Source organism: Hetaerina americana, unplaced genomic scaffold (genome assembly GCF_022747635.1).
Source record: "Hetaerina americana unplaced genomic scaffold, ioHetAmer1.1.p SCAF_7, whole genome shotgun sequence".
Classification (NCBI taxonomy): Eukaryota; Metazoa; Arthropoda; class Insecta; order Odonata; family Calopterygidae; genus Hetaerina; species Hetaerina americana.
Window position 1 is genome coordinate 71,168,676 of NW_027287316.1, and position 20,276 is coordinate 71,188,951.

General features: G+C 36.5%; 1 protein-coding gene across 1 annotated transcript; it reads left to right on the top strand.

Moving 5' to 3' along the window:
* Nucleotides 1-141: 141 nt before the first annotated feature.
* On the top strand, nt 142-17,661 carry trus (programmed cell death 2 like trus). The gene is made up of 7 exons (XM_071594751.1): nt 142-622; nt 896-1,056; nt 8,437-8,577; nt 9,229-9,643; nt 12,716-13,000; nt 13,950-14,140; nt 15,783-17,661. The coding sequence occupies exons 1-7, from the start codon at nt 515-517 to the stop codon at nt 16,057-16,059; spliced, it is 1,578 nt and encodes a 525-aa protein (XP_071450852.1). The 5' UTR covers nt 142-514; the 3' UTR covers nt 16,060-17,661.
* The last annotated feature ends 2,615 nt before the right edge of the window (nt 17,662-20,276 follow it).

Sequence of the window (20,276 nt, forward strand, 5' to 3'; positions counted from 1 at the left end):
TTTATATTAAATTATCTTGGGTAATAAAATCGTCCTACGTGATAAAACTTGACTAAAGAGGTAAACAAAGGAAATCGGAACAGCGTCTCTAGTAATTTATTAATGTTTTGACTTGGTGGTTCAGTTTTTCGGTTTATATCGAGAAAGCTAGCGTATTCTAACAGAAATTAATTCAAAATCTTGTGTTGGCGAAGTTGATATAAATATCTCAGGATGAAGTATTAAATCTGTATGAAGTTTTGAACTCCTCAAATTGGGACCCAAATACCTTGCAGAAATAAGCGTAATCCGAAACAGATAATTATTTTAAGTATTTAATACCGCAAATACGTCGATTCATAAACCAGTTACTGAATTATTTTTATATGCTGATCTAGTCTATCCGTGGTAAAAGAGAATCGATATTCAGAAACGTTACAGTAAGGGTGGTCATGAGCGCATGTCGCTGGTGAAATATTTTTTTATTCCGATCCCGTCTCCCTGCCTATGCACTTAAGCACACCTTGCACCCAATATGGCTCGCAGGAAGTGTCATGTTTTGTTGGGGTTTGAAGAGGAAAAGGTTACGGAGAAAAATAAGTGCCTAGTCGACTTTACATCTAGTAAAATCGGAGGAAAACCGGTGAGTAATAGCGCTGCTGTCATTGATTTATGATTGACCTCAATACGTTCGTTTAAACCCTTTTGGAGTGGGGCATAAATGTCAGCTGCAGTCAGCGGTTGATAGTTATCATTATTTGTCATTATTTTTCGTGAATGATAATGATTAAGATAGTCTCTTGAGCCAATAATGATATCTATTAAGTGTTTTGGGTTTCTCGGCTTACCTATTAACAATAATCATTCCCCGCAATTTGTTTAAAAATATTTTATCGATTTACGATATTTTTTTTAGGATTGGCCTTTCAAAGGAGCACCTGATGTTTATTGCCGAGTATGTGGGCTCTACCTTCCCCTTGTGCTGCAGATATATGCACCGTTAGAAAATTCGCCTTACCACCGGACGTTGTATCTTTTTGGATGCGTCAACCCGAAGTGCTGGAATAGAAGCGAGAGGTCGGTTTCCACTTGATCGTTGTCTCAACTCAGAATTATTTTGATGCAATTTCTCCATTCTTCCGATTATTTTAATTTAGTAGGTTTGACTCCTATTGTGAAGGAAAAAAATCTAATACCTTCTATTGATCGGGAAAATTTTATTAAATAGTACTGATTTGTTATCGCGTATACTGGGCTATTGCTGAGACATTCTTCAAGTTCGTGACTGTCACTCGTTCTGTGTTCATTTGTGAGATGCACACTATCCATTACATTTAATAAATCAGTACACGTTTAATAAAAGTATCCCGATAAACTGGAGCCTCCATTCTTCTGTTATCCAATCTCATTTTCGGTAATTGGGTATTAATATTAGCAGTCATGATTTCAAACTGTCGTATTAGAAGAAGTAGCTTCTTGTTCGATTCATCTTATTGCTATTTATAGAAGTAGCCCAAGTATGTAGGCATTAACCGTGCATTTCAATATTTGCTTAGAAATTTTACGTCGTGGTTTTTAATTCTGTTATCATCACATGTGATCAATCTTGAGTATTTGTTTTTAACAGCTTTTAACCTATTTATCAAATCAAACTATTTAAAATCATATTTAGCTCATTCATTTCTTTCAATTCTGCCACCCTCCGTGGACATGGGGATCGAGATGGTGCGGTGGTTATCTTACTAGCTTCCCCCGAGGGTTCGAATCCCGGCGGCGTCGAATATTTTTCAGTGGTATCTCGATCCCTACTTAGGGTGCTATCTGTGGGGCACTTCGAGCGAGTACGCCGTCCGTCGGATATGGCGATAAGCTGCGGACCCTCTGGAGCATTTTGTTAAGAGTAGGTCTCCTTTCCAGACCATCCCTAAGGGCGCAAATGACCTTAGCTGTCGATCGCCTCCCCTAAATACTATTATTGTCCTGTGGGCATGGTAATACCTTATTAAATCATGAATAAATAGACTAAAGGTAGGAGACAAATATACTGAAGAAATGGTGCCAAATAACGACCCAGACGGTATCCTCTTCTTCCATTATCCTGGCATGCATTTCTTTTTCTTCATTAAGATTCTCCAATTACTCTTTCCAACTATTCGCTTACTCTTCTGTAAGAATTTCAATATTGTTATCCTGAATGGCAATATTTGGTCTTTGTTCATTGAAGTTATATCTTGCTGTTTATGCGGAGGCTGCCTTAAATTTTCCCTAGACAAGCATCTTCATTGAAGATTCTTCATCCATTTTTTCCTGGTTTTACTTATTGTTCAGGTAATTTCATTTCACAACCTTCTGTGTATTTTCATTTTACCGCTTTTTGTATTGAAATACTGATGATGAATTTTTCATAACACATTTGTCATATCTCAGTCCTTGAGTTTTTAGTTTCTTGTCTCTCCTATCAGTTTAATTGCTTCGTCTGTGACAAATGGTTTCCTTTTCACAGGTGTCCTTTAGTCTCTAGTTTTGTTCATGGATTTTAAAAGTTGTCTACATTTCTTGTCATTTTTAATCAGTTGACCATGTACTTTTCTTTATTTTCCATTTTTTTCCAATTCTCATTGCAATTCCATCATTTACTCCATTTCTTTCAACCTGCCTGTCATAAATATCTTCATTCTTTTCTGTAGCTTATTGAATTCAAGATAGTACTTTACGAGCATTAAAGGTCACTGTTGTTATCAACTTCTGGATAGCTTTTGCAGTCATTTATATAAATCCTAAATCTATACTTCCCAAGAATGTAGTCAATTTGGTATCATCTTACATCCCCTGACGTCTTCTGCGTGTATGATCATGGGTGGTACTGAAAGTGTTTGTCACCACTAAATTATTTATATTGGCCACAGAATTCGAAAAAGCCATTCTCGTAAAGTTAGTTTCCTCAGGCCTTATCTTCCTAATGTTTTTTCTTCATGGTCTTCTCCAAGTATTAAATTGCAGTCTTAAAATAAAATTATTTTTTCTCTCCCTTGATTATGTTTATTCAGGCTGGCTGCTGGCCTGGAAAATCCTGTAAAGCCAGGGAATTCATTTGAAACTGGAAAAGTGAGAGAAAATTGTCAATATTTAGATTTAACATAAATTTCAGGCACATTTCGAAGTTCACGTTAGTGGCAAGAGTGTAATTCAGTTGCTTGATCAACAGATCATGCAGTGACCAATTCATTTCCAAGACTCTTGCTGAGTAAGGACATGAAACAGGCCATATTCTTGCACCTTCCAGTGTTGGCAAAAAAACCCACGGTGTGTCACCAGTCAGGAGACTAGTATAAAGCATAGTCATCCAGCAGTTATAAGTTGTAGATGACCATTTACACAATTTGTAGTTCTATGCCCAAGACTGGCGTGGAGAAGTTGATGGTAAACTCTGAGCCCAGAGAAACGATGTTGTACCCCGAGTCCCCAGGTCAAAGTGTAACTGGTTGGCTACCATATTGTTGGAGTATGGCACCACAGAATATAAAAAAAACTCCTGGAAAAAGGCAGATTTGGATAACTCTGAATAGTTCGACCCGTATGTAGATCTAGGGAGTACAGATGAATATGGTGGCATTGATTGGAACAGTGAACTGCAATGACTGAGGTGCCAACAGAGACACTGCATCAGATGATTTTGTATCTGCTCACGATGAGATTTCAGTTTTCCTTGTTAAGAAAAATGAGGGTATCCTTTCAGAAATTATAGAGAATAAATCACCTGATGGCAAAAAGGATGAAGAACATTGGAAGAGAAAATAGCTTTTAACTGATTGAATTTTACATCTGTTGAAGCCCCCTGCAGTTTTTAATGTGGTTTCTAGGCCATTCTCACCTAGTGTGTGTATTATGCAATTCTGGGATGGAAAGTCAACCATTCAAAAAAAATGTCAGATATTTCAAATTTTTTTCGTTATTCTAAACTCCAATCAGTTTGTGGAATGCATATTTTATTAGTTATAACTTGAGGATAGCCTCAGTAAAAGCTGTGCTCTAAACTTTCATTTGGGTTTTGTCATGCTTACTTGTTTTGTCTCGTGCCATAATTTGGTAATATCATTAGGAGGATTTTTTTTAATCATTCCTAAACCTAACAAATATGACTGAGGAATGCGTAGGATATTTCTTAGATCTTATAGTTTTTATGAAATACTTAAGTTAAGATTTTATGTTGATGTGGCAATTCCAGGTATGTTTAGGAAGTGTTTCTTGAGTGCGAGCAGAAATACTAATGCAATACTTTTATTTATAAGATTTTAAAACCTTATGAATTATACTAACATTTCATCATCATCATCACCATTGGTCGTTCAATCCTAAGATTGGCTGACTGCAGTCCTCCATCCTACTCTTATCTGATGCTAATTGGCTTACTTCCTGGAATTTTTTGCTATGTACTTTCTTCTTTATTTGTCCCATTTAATTATCCCTTTGCCTTCCTCTTGGGACTTTTCCATCTATTTTTCCTTCTATTATATTCTTCATGAATCTATTGTGCCTCAGGGTGTGGCCAATCCATCTGGTTCTTCTTTTCTCTATGGCGTTTCATTTCTCACTCCTGTGGGATTACAATGCCTCCCTGGTAAATAATCATAGTGACTAAGTTATTTAATTGAGATACATTTTCAATTGACTTTTATTAGTAATATTTAAATTAATATACATATATATATGTATACATCCTTGCAAAACAAAACATCCTACTTTCCATCAGGTCCCTCTTCAGTTCTGAGTACTTTCTTCCTCCCTTCATCCCGTCCAACATCCCTATCCTGTTCCTTCTCTCTCCTCGTTTGCCTAACATTCTCCCCTCAATTACAGTATTCAACATCCCGCTGCCGGTCAATACCAGCACTCTCTCTTCAGCCACTTTTCCTGCCTCCATAGGACTGCTCCCAACAAACCCCTCTCTTAGCCCACCATACCAAGTACTTCCTCATTTGTTTTCTTCTCTGTCCATTTCACCTTCCATTCTTCTCCACACCCACATTTCAAATGCCTCCAGTCTACGTCTATCCTCCTGCTTCAATTACCACGTTTACGCGCCGTACCTAGCTACACTCCATATAAAAGTTTTTACGAGTCTTTTCATAAGATCCTTACTCAACGTCCCCGTCATCAACTCCCTCCTCCTTGTGAAAGCCTCTTTGCCTAGCGCAATTCTTCTCCTTACATCCTTCCTACTTTGACCCTGTTGGTCCAAAACATTACTGAGATACGTAAACTGTTGTACCTGCTCTAGTTTTTGCCCTCCTATTTTAATGTTAAGCTTAGCCTTTTTCTTTCTAGAAAACCGCATAACCTTTGTTTTATTAACATTGATTCTCATCCCATACCTGTTGCACTGAATTTACAATTCACTAAACAATGCTTGCAGCCCCTTGGCTGACTGGCAAACTAAAGCTTGGTCATCAGCAAACCTAACTGATTTTACGAATTCCCCACCCACTTTCATTCCTACCTTCAGTTCTTCCCATGCCTCTTTAATCATTTCCTCTGCATACAGGTTGAACAGCAATGGTGATAATGGGCAACCCTGCCTTACACCTCTTCCTAACACTGCCCAACCGGACTCCCCATTCCCCACTCACACCTGAGCAATCTGAGACATGTACAGGTTGCGGATTAGTCTCCTTTCCCTCCAATCTATTCCTATTTTCTGCAATATACTGATTAGTTTTTCCCAATTCACTCTATCAAACGCTTTTTCGAAATCTACGAAACAGGCAAATACCTCCTGGTGGTGTTCTATATTCCTCTCGATTAATAATCTCATTACTGCAATGGCATCACGCGTACCTCTCCCCTTCCTAAACCCAAACTGGTCATCCCCTAAGTAATCATTTGCCCTACTCTCTATCCTTTTGTTAATGATCCTGAGAACAACTTTAGCTGCGTGGGATATCAAACTTATTGTCCTGTATTCCTCACATGATGTATCCTTTACCTTTTTCGGCATAGGAACTAAAACTGATCTCACAAAGTCTTCCGGCCAGATTCCTTCCTCATAAATACTACGGATCAGCCCATATAGCCTCTTCCTCCCACATTTTCCTAAGCATTTTAAAAGTTCCGCGGGAATGTTATCCACCCCCACGGCCTTATTTAGTTTCATCTCCCTTAATGCCCTTTCTATCTCATTGTCTAGTATTCCTGGACCTAAGCTATCTTCCTCTATGTCATGTTCCTTTTCTATGTCTAACTTTGTCGGTTTAAGCTGTTTACTATACAGTTCTTCTATATACTCCTTCCATCTCTCTTGGATCTTTCCTGCGTCAACTATTACCTTACCCGCCTTATCTCTTACTGTTAGCATAGATCTCCCTTTTTTACTCCCCGATAAAGATTTAACTTTGCTGCACAGCGCACCAATTTCACCCTTCCTATGCAGACTTTCAATATCCTCGCACTGCGTCTTCCACCATGCTTCTTTTGCTTTATTTGTTGCACGCCTCAATTTATTGTTTAATTCTTTGTACTTCATTTTGCCTAATTCTGTATTTACAGTCTTCAATTTTTGCTGCTCATCCATCTTTGTAATCATCTCATCCATGATCCATGGTTTCTTAGTCCTTTTAGCGTTAACGGTTCCAACCCTTTCTCGATACTTTTCCATTTTTCCTCAATAGTACTTAGCTCTTTACCATGCTCCATGATTTCCTCTACCGCCTGTTTGTGTTCCTTCCTTTTCAAACCATTTAATTCTTCTACATTCCATTTTCTAACTCGCCGCCCCTGCCTTATCTTTTTGAAACAGACTCTACATTTCATAACAACTAAATTGTGGTCAGAGTCCGCATCTGCTCCCGGGAAGCTGTGCGAATTTATCACACACACACACACTATTCCTAAACCTATGTCTAACCAGAATATAATCTAGCTGGTACCTTTCTGAGTCACCTGGCATTTTCCATGTATACCTGCGTCTTTTGTGGTGTCTAAACCAAGTGTTGGTGATGACTAGCCCCTGTCTCCTGCAGAACTCAACTGCTTTCTCCCCGCGGTCATTCCTCATGCCTAAACCGTAGTCCCCGACCTCGTCACCATCTCTTCCTTCGCCTACCGTCGCATTCCAATCCCCTATCACTACCAAATGTTTCCCTGCAGGAACACACGCGATTATGCCCTCTAACTGATTGTATATCCTATCGACCTCTTCTTCCTTATGGTTGCTCGGTGGCATGTATACCTGAATAATAACCAAGTTCGTCGGTTCTGCTTTTATCTCCACTAGTAGTATTCTATCCGTTACCTGCTCTATGTTGACTACGCTTCTTCCTACCTCTTCATTTAATACTATGGCAACCCCTTGTTGGCTCTTGTCCCTGCTGCTGTATATTATTCTATACTTATCACTCCAGTAATCCCCGCAATCTTTCCATCTCACCTCGCATAGACCTAAAATATCTATATTTCCCCTTTCCATCTCTCGCTTAACATTATCCAATTTCCCTGTCCTCATCATTGTCCTAACATTCCGCGTTCCTATTCTAACTAATGTGGTCTTCTTTTCCTGCGTCTTCTGTCCTGCTGCTGCTGGTTTTCCCTTGCAAGGGTTTCGTGGGATGACGACCGCAGAAGCCTTGCCTCCCCTGCTGCCGGGCACGACACATGGCCGATTGGGCCGAGCCCCGTAGTTGGCAGGACTCAAAATCTGTGCATTGTCCATCATATTTATCTTGGGAATGATAATTGAGGTGGTTTCCCGTTGCCTACCTCAATAGTGTTTTTAACATGACACCATCACTTACTGGCCCCACTGGGGTCAGACGCCATTGCAGCCGCCTCACTGAGGAACAGACACTGCGTGGACTACCTTTCGTCTGGCTCCTAACCTTCGACCTATCTGGCATGGGTGACCCTACCAGGAGCAATTATTATTACTCCCGCCAGCACAGCTCTAGGGGTCATCGGAACGCACAAGCCCTTCCACCACGTCAAGGTTGTAGTCCGGGGAGGGATCTATATATATATATATTATATATCTATATATTATATATATATATATATATATATATATATATATATATATATATATATATATATATATATACATATATATATATATGTATATATATATATATATATACATACATAGATATACACCCGAGTGTTTTGAGTGCCTGCAAATGTGAATTTGGGCCTTTCTTCTCTTTTTTGATTTTTTTGTTTCAATTTGTTTCTCACTCCTGTGGGATTACAATGCCTCCCTGGTAAATAATCATAGTGACTAAGTTATTTAATTGAGATACATTTTCAATAGGCTTTTATTAGTAATATTTAAATTGCCTTGTCCTTACCATCTTTTAGATAATAATTCAAATGGACTGTAGGTCATAAGAACACTATCACTTTTAAAATCTAAATTATAGTTATTCATATGGTCATAATGAAGGTAACAATGTTTTTTTTTATGCTCAGTTGGGTTTGCTTAAGAAGCCAAGTTCTTGATGAAACATCTCGGAGTACAGTCTTGCCTCTGCCACCACTGACTGGTGATGAATGGTGTGATAGGTCTGCTCAATGGGGTGATGATTCTGAAGATGATGATGATGGACAGAGGTGAGTGGTTGAGAAGCAAATCAAGACCTTCCTTGCATATGTTCATGTATATGTATTGATAATCTCATGGTAGTTATTTGGAATACTGTAAGAGGTTAGTTTTTCATTGATTGCCAGAAAAAATTTAATGTAATCGTGAAGGGAAAAGAAAGATATATAGTCTATTAAATTCATTGTTTATCATAGTATACACACCATATTTATGGTTTGGAACATTTATCTATCATCTTTTAAACACATTTGTGTTCATATTAGCATTAATCTTTACGACTTGGTATGACTAAATGACATTTTATTCGGAAAACTCATTATTTTGACCAATCATTTTCAATTATTTCAGCATATTTTTTTATATATACTTTTTATTCTTCATCGAGGAAATTTATGCTACCTACACAATTCTTGATACAAAAAGAGTCCATGCAATCTTTTTATGGAGTTGCTTGAATTTTTTAGTTAATTTCAAATGGGGTTAAGTGGAGTGATGTGTTTCAACAGAATGCTGTCCAGCATTACTCAACACTTTTCTTAGCTTTTTCCTGGTTTACTCCAAAGCCCCTATGCATTCATTCTTACATTTCATTCTACTCCCCTTCTCTTCATGCAGCCCATTCTTTGCCCAAAATTTAATCATCCCTTTTTTTTTCTCAGGGGAATGGATGGTGATGAAGAGAATGGGAACATCATCATGGGGATGGGGAGGCAGATCCAGGCAGAGATTCCTGAAAAGGAGGGGGTTGAAGAGGATGATGATGATGATGACATTGAGGAAGAGGAGGAAGCAATGGAGATGGGAGGGCTGGAGATGGGAGTACACAACCTGTCTGTGGATGACCCTAATGCCAACTCAAATGCCCGTGGGGGTGTGGCCATAGAAGGAATTGGAGCTGTGGGGCAGCTGCGCTCCCCAGTTGCAACGGCTGAGATTGAGGTTGGGGATGAAGGGGAAGTGGTATGCATTGATACTCCAAAAGCAGCACAAATGGACATACTGGCTCTCTTTGCTGGGGCCTCGGAAACAAGTGGCCAGAGAGAGCGCTGTGAGAATGATGATGATGAATATGAGGTATGTCTTATTATTCTTATCCGCCCAAAACCTATGTTTGGCATTTGTGTTTGTCCTTTACTATTGCATGGTATTCATGCAGGGTGACTAATTAGAGGAATAAGACAAACTTTTTAAAATTCACCAAAATTTTTATGAATTTAGTACTACCGGTTACATAACATACGTGACATCTTCAGGTACCTAAATAAATCAATAAAAGTTATGGTGAATTTTACAAAGTACTTCTTATTCCTCAAGATGAATGTACACAAGGTTGAGACTGATACTATTGAAAGAGCTGATGAGGTCACTTATGCATTCTTCCTCATTTGAGATAGGGGACCAGTAATGGTAGACACTTAAATTTTAAAAGTTCTTTGGTAACGTCATTCACATTATCAAATATAACTAGGTATGCATTGTCTTCATTTCATCGCTCAATTTCATTGTCAATGCATCACTGCTCTTCATTTATTTGTTTATTGCAATACCAAGTACTCAATGAATCTCTTGAGAAGATCAAAAGTAATGGAATTATTGTACCAAATCTCCAAGAGTCAAGCAATTATAGGACACAGTTATGTCTTTACTAACATTTACTTGGATTTGAAGATACATTGATCTAATTTGTTAGATGCATTCAAGCTGAATAACACACCATTTTCAGGTACATGTATTCAGTGTATTCATTTGCATATACCTGTATTCGTTGAGATAGCAGCTCGTTCAATATATGACATTGTGGAATTTGTTATTGAATTATACATGGTTTGTGTAAAAAGTATCAGAAAAAGTTTTGGAAAAATAGATTTATTTCAGTTATCGCTATAGTTCCTCAAAATTCTTCAAAGTAAAACCCTTGAGTGTCGACACACTTTTACCGGCAGCTTTTCGACAACTTGAAGGCTCCCTGGTAGGATGATTTAGGAAGGTCCTTAAGGGTACACGTACAAGCTTCTTTGATGGCACTTAGGGTCCCATGGTGGTATTCTTTGAAGGAGGATTTGACTTTTGGGAATAGGGAATAGTCTGCTGGTGCCAAGTCGGGAACTGTAAGGGGGTTGGTGAATCATCGCAATGCCATTTCAGAAGGTCTTCGCGAGTGAACACTAGACTCTGCTCTTTATCGTCCAAAAAATTACAAAAGGTGATAGGTTTAGTTTCTATTCATTTGGACGTAGACCCACCATGGTTTATAATTCCAAAATCCACAGTTATCAACCCGAATATTGACTAGGTAGGTGAAGATAGGGCTCATCTTGTGCTGAGCTCAATAGTAAGTGTTCACACATTAGGGTATGGGGGTCTGTTCCTTTCCCTGAACTCTCTGTGGTTTCCCTGGAAGGTCTGGTACCAAAAAAAAATTCCACAGCTCGTGTGAAGCTGAGGGGTGGCCAGAGACACCAGCTAGAATTGAACCAGGGCCCTCCAGGCAGTAGTCCAGTATTCTACCCACTATTTTGAGTTCATATGTCTTGTTATAACTGGAATGGTAACATTACCTCTTTACTTATCTGATAGACTCTACATCAATGTTTTGAGCTAAGAAAGTAGGTCTCTACCTTTTATTATCTCAGCATTGGAGACAGAGGAATCATTTTTTGGTGAAATTTGATCAGTGGAATTTATTTCCAATCTGGAAGAAGCAACTTTAGTTTGAATAACAACCAGTGATAAAAGCATGCACCATATTTCCCAGCCCATAAGACACGCCATGATTTTTCAGGTTAGAATATATAAAAAATACTTGGATCAGGTAGGAAAGATGAAAGTATTTTGATGATAGCACTAAAAACAAGAAAATTGAATTGTTGCATTAAAAAATTAGCAGCTACACTAATATCAATGTTATTCATCATAGAGTCCTGGAAATTCATTATCACTGGGCCAGCATGTCTATCAGCCGCCATGTTTCTGGGTTCTGAAGTGTAATTCACGAATTCAAATTTAAATCCAATACTGAATGACAATCTTCTCTATTAATATCCCATGAGGTTATTATTAATTTAACTTTTTATGCAGTGCTTATTGTCTTTAATTTTTTGGATATTATAGTTGCATCAAAACCAATAATATCCTATGCTTTTACAGCATTCAAACTATTACTAATAAATTATTCACAAAGGTTTGAATGCCTGTAGACTCTTTGAGTTTATATGTAGAGATACAAAGTATGTATGTATTTCAATGCAACAATTTCAGAGTGTGAAAATCTTTCACCTTGACTGGGATTCGAACCCAGATCCCTCAATATCCGGTCGAGTGCGTTAGCCACTTAAGCTACCGAGGCGTCCTCTTAAACTCTGAAATTTTGGGGCTTTTAAAGGAACAAGATGTTGTGATGAAATACCGTACATACAATGTCGCAGGCATTCGTAGTCGTGCGCGAAGCACCACAGTCCACGAGGTTAAAGCCAACTTTAAACACTTATGGTATTTATACCTTGACAAATTTGGAATTTGTATGTTTGTATTAGCAGATGTGCAACATCCCCATTAGCCCTATGGGTATTAAGTTCTGCAGCAGAACCGCATGTGAGACATATCTAAATGCACTATATTTTATACATTTATGATTTATTTAGGAAGTACTTTCAACAAAGTATTAAAACACTGTTGCTTGCTACTGACCCAAAACAGTGATATTATCGATATTTGTTATAAAGGCAATCATTTTCTATCCTCGATGTAGTAGTAAGCATATTTACAGCAAATTGGCGTGTGCTTATAAGTTGTAATTATTCCTGTGTACCCCCCAAGCTCATGAAAAGCTGATTTTATGCCACATTTTTTATTACAAAAGTGCATATTGTGGGCCAGGAAATATGGCATATTTAATTTTTGCATTTATCTATGGGACTATGTGCACCTTGTAAACAACCCAATGGTATGCTTCAGGGGATATAATCATTCATATCTTCCTAGTAATTTTACTTTCACATGTTCCCCATGAATCCTTTAAGCTCTTTTCATGCCAAAACTGTGTTGAAAATTCCTATTTAATCCTATCCTGTAATCCTGTGTTTAAGCACTTCTGGGGAAGAAAGGTAAGGTATATTCTTTGTACTTACTTTGACTTTTTCTTTGTAGGATGAGGAAGAAGTATCAGAACGTAGACAAGGCCGGGTTCATCCCTGTGACTTTGAGGCATACTTTTTGACTGTGTGGCCAGAGGATGACGGGGATCCTAGCAGTTGGGCTCGAAGAGGGGACGAAGAATTAGGTCGAGGCTATGGTGGCTGGAATCCTCTAGCACTACAGGGTGCTGCTGAGGGATTGGGTGAAGAAGAAGATCACATTCGCCAGCTGCTCCTTGAATACAGGCAAAACAGTGGGGAGGACTTACCCCCGGCATGTGCGGGAAGGATTCAGAAGGTAGGCTGCCTGATACCATAGGCTATGCTCCTGTGGAAATAATGGAAAGAAGTGTTTACTTGTGCCCATAATCTTATTGGCAGTCATCATCTCAATTTCATCTCTTACTTTTAGTTGCCAAGGAAGCAAAATTCATGGGTGCTGACAATTTTAAATGAGTTCTATTGAATGAGCCCCGTGCTAGTGCCTACACCATAACTATTTTATGTCCTTCAGTATTATAGGGTGAACTTTGTTTGATGCAATGCCAATGTCTCATTTGTGTACTTCTAATCAAAATTTTACTTTCTCCTTAAGGTGATAAAAGAATTTTATTGCATCATTGGCAATTCACCAAGCAGTGCACTTGTTACTAGTACAGTAGTCCGTTCAATGCCATTATTAATTATTCTTTAAAAAGTCATATTATCAAGGCTGAAAAGCAGACACCTACATTGGGTAGAATAATGAGTTTATATTTCTTTTTAAATTTATAAATGAATGAATGAAAGTCAACATTTCTCTAGTACTACTATGTGTAGACAGTTGGTTGAATTATTTGCACCCACCCTTTCAAAAGTTTTGTACCCCTGGATTATTCACTGGTAATTACGTTTTTTATATTTGATTCAGCAATAGTGATTTGTTGTACTAAATAATTAAATTTTATAGTTACTCTTGTTTTTCTCATAAAAATACTTGAGCTACTCAGAGGATTTTGGTTTTCATGGGTATGAATGGGAGAATTTAAGTATCTGCCAGATTATTTGCATGCTATCAAATTTTTTTCACTCAAAGAGTATACATAATTAAATCGATGTTGACAAATCATGTATTTTCATTCATTCAGGGTGTTATGGCTTCTTTAAAATCCTTGATGCTGAAAAGAATAACTTAACATAATTTTCCCCCAAAAACATTTTGTCATTTGTACTTATATGGTTTTAGTAATGCCAAATTAAATGTTCAGGCACTGATGGGTTGTTGCTGGGGTGAGCAGCCCAACATGGGAGCAGCTGCAGTGGGAATGAAAGGGGGAGGAGCAATGGTGGATGAAGGTTCGACAGGAGAAAAATATGAGCGTGGTGTGCCTGCCCATGGTGATCGCATGTTCCATCACTTTCTCATCAAAATTAAGAAGAATCCTGGACAGTTAGTGAGGTATGTTTTGAAAAGTTTCTCCTCAGCGCTATGCATAGAGTGACCCAAGAAAGAAATGTGTGCTGTTTCTTAAAGGGGACTCTGGCCTGGCCATGTGTATTTTCCAACTATTTTCATTCTCTTCATAAATATTAAAAGTAAAATATTTCTTACGTATAATGTTTTAGTATAATTATGTATATTCGCCTTTATTTTATCTTTAATTGCTCACCATTTGTTCACTGTCAAAACTTGCATGTGAAATATGGTGCCATTTTCATCTGGTGGCAAAATATTAAAAAGTCCTATCCCTCAAAATGCTTAGCTTGTACAGTCAACTCTTCTGAAAATTTGGAGCTTGGCAGTGTCATGGTGTCATGCTACGGTGCAAAGTACCCAGGAATTTGTCATAATCAGTCAGTTTTTATTTATTAATATTTGTATGCATATTGGGAAAGGTAGGCTAAAAATGGCGTGAGATTAATATTATTGTGCATTTTTAGTCTCTTTGAGATTCCATATCCCTTGCTGTAAACTGTAAATAGTCGAGCTTCATGATTTGTTTAGTTAAATGTGAGAAGTATCAACTCCGATTTGCTGCATCCATCCATAACACCGTAATATGTTTGTAGTGTATGAGGTTATTGTTGGCCCACCTTAAGAACCACTAAAGATATGTACGTGACGTATGTGTTGTCATTACATAACTGTGTCGTAGGGAATTAAAAAATTGTTATATGCCACAGGAATAACATGTTGATAAAATTCTTTCTCTTGAACCATAAATGCGGATTATATCAAAATTAATTCACTGAAAAACAATCATTATCTCAGCTAAATCCTTTCTTACTTTGTGAGTGCTTTTGTCATTCGGCAACAATTTTTTTAACTGTATAACCCACATTTTCTAAATTTCAGATAGTTTTAAATATATTCTGTTGACAAAATTATTATTTATAACATTAGTTTGCCTGTCAACAGTTTGTTTGTTTCATGTAATACTTGTAGATGCAAGGATGTGTGCTAGGCCATATCACAATAGCTTTGGGACACGTTGTTGAACTAATCAGACATGCCTTAAAGCACATCATCTTGTTTTAATCAAGTATTGGAGGAGTGGAATGTAAATTGAGGTGAGAAAAGAATTTTAAATGGACATAACATTCATGGAAAAGTTGTGATTACACATAGGTCATAAAAACTTAAAAATGGTGTTTTCTGGTCTTTTAAGAAAAAATTATTTTCAGATAATTCGCTAATATTTCTCTTAATTTCACATTGTGCAGAAATTTTTGTCGCTAAAAACTAGTTCAGTGTCCGGTAATAGATATTTCATTACTCATCGTTCTTAAGCCTCAATGCAATTCATCCTGCCTCTTCCCCTTTTCTCTCCAAGCTGGTATTGAAAAAGGATATTCCTTGTGTGATCATTGTATTTTCCCATTAAATGACACTTTGATGTTGGAATTGTCTGGAAAAAAATGGCATGTCAAACATAACAAAGCACATAGTGTAGTCAAACAATGGATAGAACTCCATCTCACAAATCAATCTTGAGAAAATATTACTTTAAGGAGCTCTCTGTAAAATACTTGAAAATTGTTGAAAAAACATCGTGTAGGTTTTAATGTCTCAATGGTGCCCTTTTATTGTTTCGTATTAGGTACTGTCGGGATGCAGGTTCACCATTGTTGCTGTATCCTCTCTGTGGTAATCCACAAGCTTCAAAATGCTTGCATTGTCGTGGAGAGACAATTTTCGAGCTCCAAGTTCTTCCATCGCTGATTCCAAAACTGAGGCCCACCGGAGTAGGTGAGGAATGTCCAAAGCCTGAGTTTGGCACAGTACTTGTGTTTGCGTGTGCCAAAAGTTGCTGGGGGACTGGGGGGGACGAATGGAGAGAGGAGAGGGTAATAGTGCAAGCGGAGCAGGGGCCTTGATTGCCCGGCTGCCATCCAGCAGCTTTTAGGAGAAGGGTGATTGATTGATGGCATTTGTTTGCCCGTATGATAGATGTGAGCATCTTGAGAGCTGGTTCCATAGAGGGAGATTAAGATATAGGAGTTTTAGGTTTTGAGAACCTAGTGCCATAAACATTCATCAGGGGTTTGAGAGTGTGAATGAAATGAATGAATGTAGATTTAAGTGAATGATTAATGTATGTGTCTCTATCAGAGTCATAATGATACCTTTGAGATTTGGCAATGTCGGAGTATGTCATCTGTAATGTAATGCAGTAAGTCGATAGTTTATCATAAATGATCCAGCAGTAATAGGAAAATGCAATTTGTTTGAGTCGGGTAGATTGATGACGGCTCTTGTTATTTTGGTTAGTTTATAGGTGAATTATTTACATTTGAACTTCCTATTATTATTATTATGATGTAGTTGATTGCCCACATCAAACTGGATGTATGCCTTTATTTTGTTATTTGTTATCCATGAAAACCTCAACTTGGTAATCTTGCGGATAACAACATGCATATCAGCTGTCAGTTTGATGGATTTCTACACGTGTATTTAGTGTTTGGCATCAAACTGTGATTTTTTAGACCTGCAGTGCTTTCATCTTCAGTATTTAATAAACTATATCACTCAATTGGGTATGGTGGTGAATCAATAAAATGGATAAATCCATAAATTTTATGTTCCTAATTTTGACCGGTTCAGTTATTCATGTGATTGTGCACTTATGCACAATTATTAAACAAGAGACTGTTTTCCCCGAAATCAATCTAGTTGAGTTAATTTCTAAGCGGAACTCTTAGTGATTTTCATTTTTTAAATAATGGAGATGAAAAACTTAGGCAGCATTCATGCTACTAAGCCTGTCAAATTAAATTTGTGTTGACCATTGGAGAGAATTATGAGGCCCATTCACATTGGGTTTTCATAGTGAAATTCATGAGGTTGGATCTAATTTATTCAGAAATGCATTCTGAATCAGTCAGTTGTACAGCCAACCGCACAGTGAATCTGTTTATAAGTATTTTTATTCATAGTGACTTTTCCCTAAGTTTACTCTGCTTAGCTTTTCTTTAAATTAAAAGTTGTCAATGTTCTCCTAAGCTATTATTTTTTGAGGTACTCTCACATTACAGTTTTCATTGCAGTGTCATCATGATATAATTGTTTATCTGTTAGATGATGACCCAATTAGTTTTTTTATCCAACTATATTTATATTTAATTATTATTAAAATTATTTTTTGTGGCAAATAACTTGTTAAGGTATTTTTAAATTGCCTTTTAAGAGACAAATGGGTGAAGAAGCTATTCGCTAGCCCACCAACTAGTAACTGCATATTACGTATGATTTTGCATGTAAAATTGTTTGAAGTTCAAGTTGATAAGTAGTTTTCAAGTAATTCAATGTTCCTCTGTACCTTTTCTGTCAGATATAGGGGTAGGGGGGCACTGCATCAATTGTTTTCCCCTTTTCTTCTCTTCAAAATTACATCAATTTTTGAGTGATCATGTTGAATGGCTATTTTCATTATTTTCAGAAAAAGAATAGGGTTATGCCTATAAAAGTATAGTTTTTGAAAGATACAGGGTGCAGCAACTTAAATTCCTTTTTGAAAGCGTTTTGCGTTTGAAAAAAGGAAGTTTGGTTGCTGCACCCTGTATATATCCTGTGAGCTGGTGATGTTATTTTTTTATTATTGTCTTTCAGTTATGGAGATGGCATTTCACTATTATTAAATGTTCATTTATGATAAATCATTATAAAATGCTGCTATATCATTATAATGGTTTGTGCTGCTACACAAATAAATATTCTAGTCAGAAAGCTCTCGTTACCATTATGGGGAATGGTGAACTAGTAGGGTATCTAATGGAAGTCAAAAATTATATTAGCACTCCTCATGTAATACCGTAAAGGAGTGATTGTTTTTGTTGACAGAAAATTCCATTGGTTAGTAATTAGGATGCTGTGGAGGTAGTAATGCCATCCCAGATAAAGCATAATACAGGGATCTGATTATGTATAACCATTCTCATGACAAAAGAAAATTACAAATTGGAAAATTATTGTGATTGTCCACATGAGAAGAACTGACTGATAAATGGGATATGTAAGTTATTTATAAATGATGTAATTGAAATTGCATTACAGTTTGGCTGGATTCAAACACATTAATGAGAATGAGATGTCACTGTGCAATGGATAATGTCACCTTCACATCTTAAGTTGGTATCATTTTTAGCTGTGATCCTAAGCATTAGATAGACACACTATTAATTGTAGATTAAAAAATTTAAAAGATCTTATTCATCAAATTCTAATATTTATTTAATAAAAGTAATCTTTAAATTTCATCTTTCCATTGGCTTTGCTTTGTATAAAATATTAGAAGCATTCATTGAAAATTTATTTCAATGTTATTTCTTTTCTGAATTACTGTACATTTTCTAATATTCAGCATCTTTATGTGTAATAATTCTTCTTATTTTAACGTAATTTAATGCTAATTTACAATATGAAGCACATAGAACCTGATGCTAAATCACTCTAAAAGCAGCATTTAAAGATATATATTATTTTTCATCCCATTTTATTGATAGTGGTTATTTATTTGTACTGAATTAATAAAAGCCAAAGATTTTAAGTGTAGGAATAGTCAAGTAACTATTAATGAAGTGTGTGGAAGCAATCTTTTAATACCAATGTATGTATATCACCACTCTGCATAATCATCTTCAGATTTCAAGTCTACCTCCTCCTACATAATGCAAGTTTAAAAATATGAGCACCATCAAAGATTACAACAATCCTTAGTTTGTAATATATTATTAAGCCTACTCTAAAATATTCAATTTCATTTATACTCTAGTATTTTAATCATAGTGATTTCTGTAGAGGTTTTTTCCATGAATTCGATAGAAATGTTATAATTTTATCCAATCCAATTTACTGCAATATGAAAATTTTTTCACTCTGAGAGCAAGTTTTAGTTTCATAAAATGTTGGTCATGTAAGAGTTGTATGACTTGGGTTTGGAGTGTTTTTTTTAAAGCAAGCATCGCTCTACTCGACAAGTCCCTTTGGCTCATCTTAGGTCAGTCTAATAAAATTTTGGATTGAAGAAAAGGCACCACAAGTGGTTAATATACTCAAATCACCTCAACTTTATTTTCAGCCCAAATTGTAAGACCTTATTATATTTTTCCTTTCTCTAATTTTCTAAAAGTTCCCTCCTAAATGATTCAATATAAATTCAAATTTTCTAAACCTTTTTCATTTGTACATCTTCATGTAATGCATATACTACCTGTTTTATATGATTTAATGAGCATTGCTATAATTAATCAAGTAGTATATTTCTTGCTCCTGGAAGCAAACATGATGTGAAATGGTAAGACAAGATCTTTGATGAAAAAAGAAAGTTAAGTAAATCCAAAAGGTCATCCCTTATTTTAAATTTGAAATTAAGATTTTAAGTTAAATTAATGTAATTCACTGATGCATTCTTACAAAAACTTAGTCATTTCCTAATTATGTATGGTCCTGATCTCCTATTTTGTGCATTATTTTTTAAATGCAGATATTTATGTTCTTTCTTATTAAGTCATGGTTTAAAGAGAGGGGTTGCCAAAATGATGTACCTTTTACTTAGCTACTAACATATCAACTGTGAGTGGCACTTCATCTGTATTGTATGCCTGAAAAGCCAGGGATGGATGGGCATGGTTTTAGTGTTTTTCTCTGAGTTTTCTTAGCGTAAGGGATGACCTGATTAGTGGAAACAATTAAATGTCCTAGTTAATATTAATTCGGTACATGTAGCTCTTGAGCCACTACATGCAGCTCACAGAAGTAGCACTAAAAATTATACAAAGGTGTACAGTTTAGATTTTTTTAAGGTTGATGCTAGCTGTTAATGCATTGATTATTATAATTATTTGGGTTTAATTTTGGATGCATTTATTCTTGTCTGGCTTTAAATAGTTAAAAGCTAAATCGTTTTAAGAAAGATGCAAGTGTAATGTCAAGATGTAACCATTAGTTTCCCATTCCCTTTACTTTTCCGTTTGTACTCATCAACATGCATGTAGGTAAAAGTCTGTGATGAGTTCTAAAAGTTATTTTTTGCATAAAAAATTGAGAGTTAACTGCATTTATAAATGGAGAAATAGTGTACATTAAAAGATCT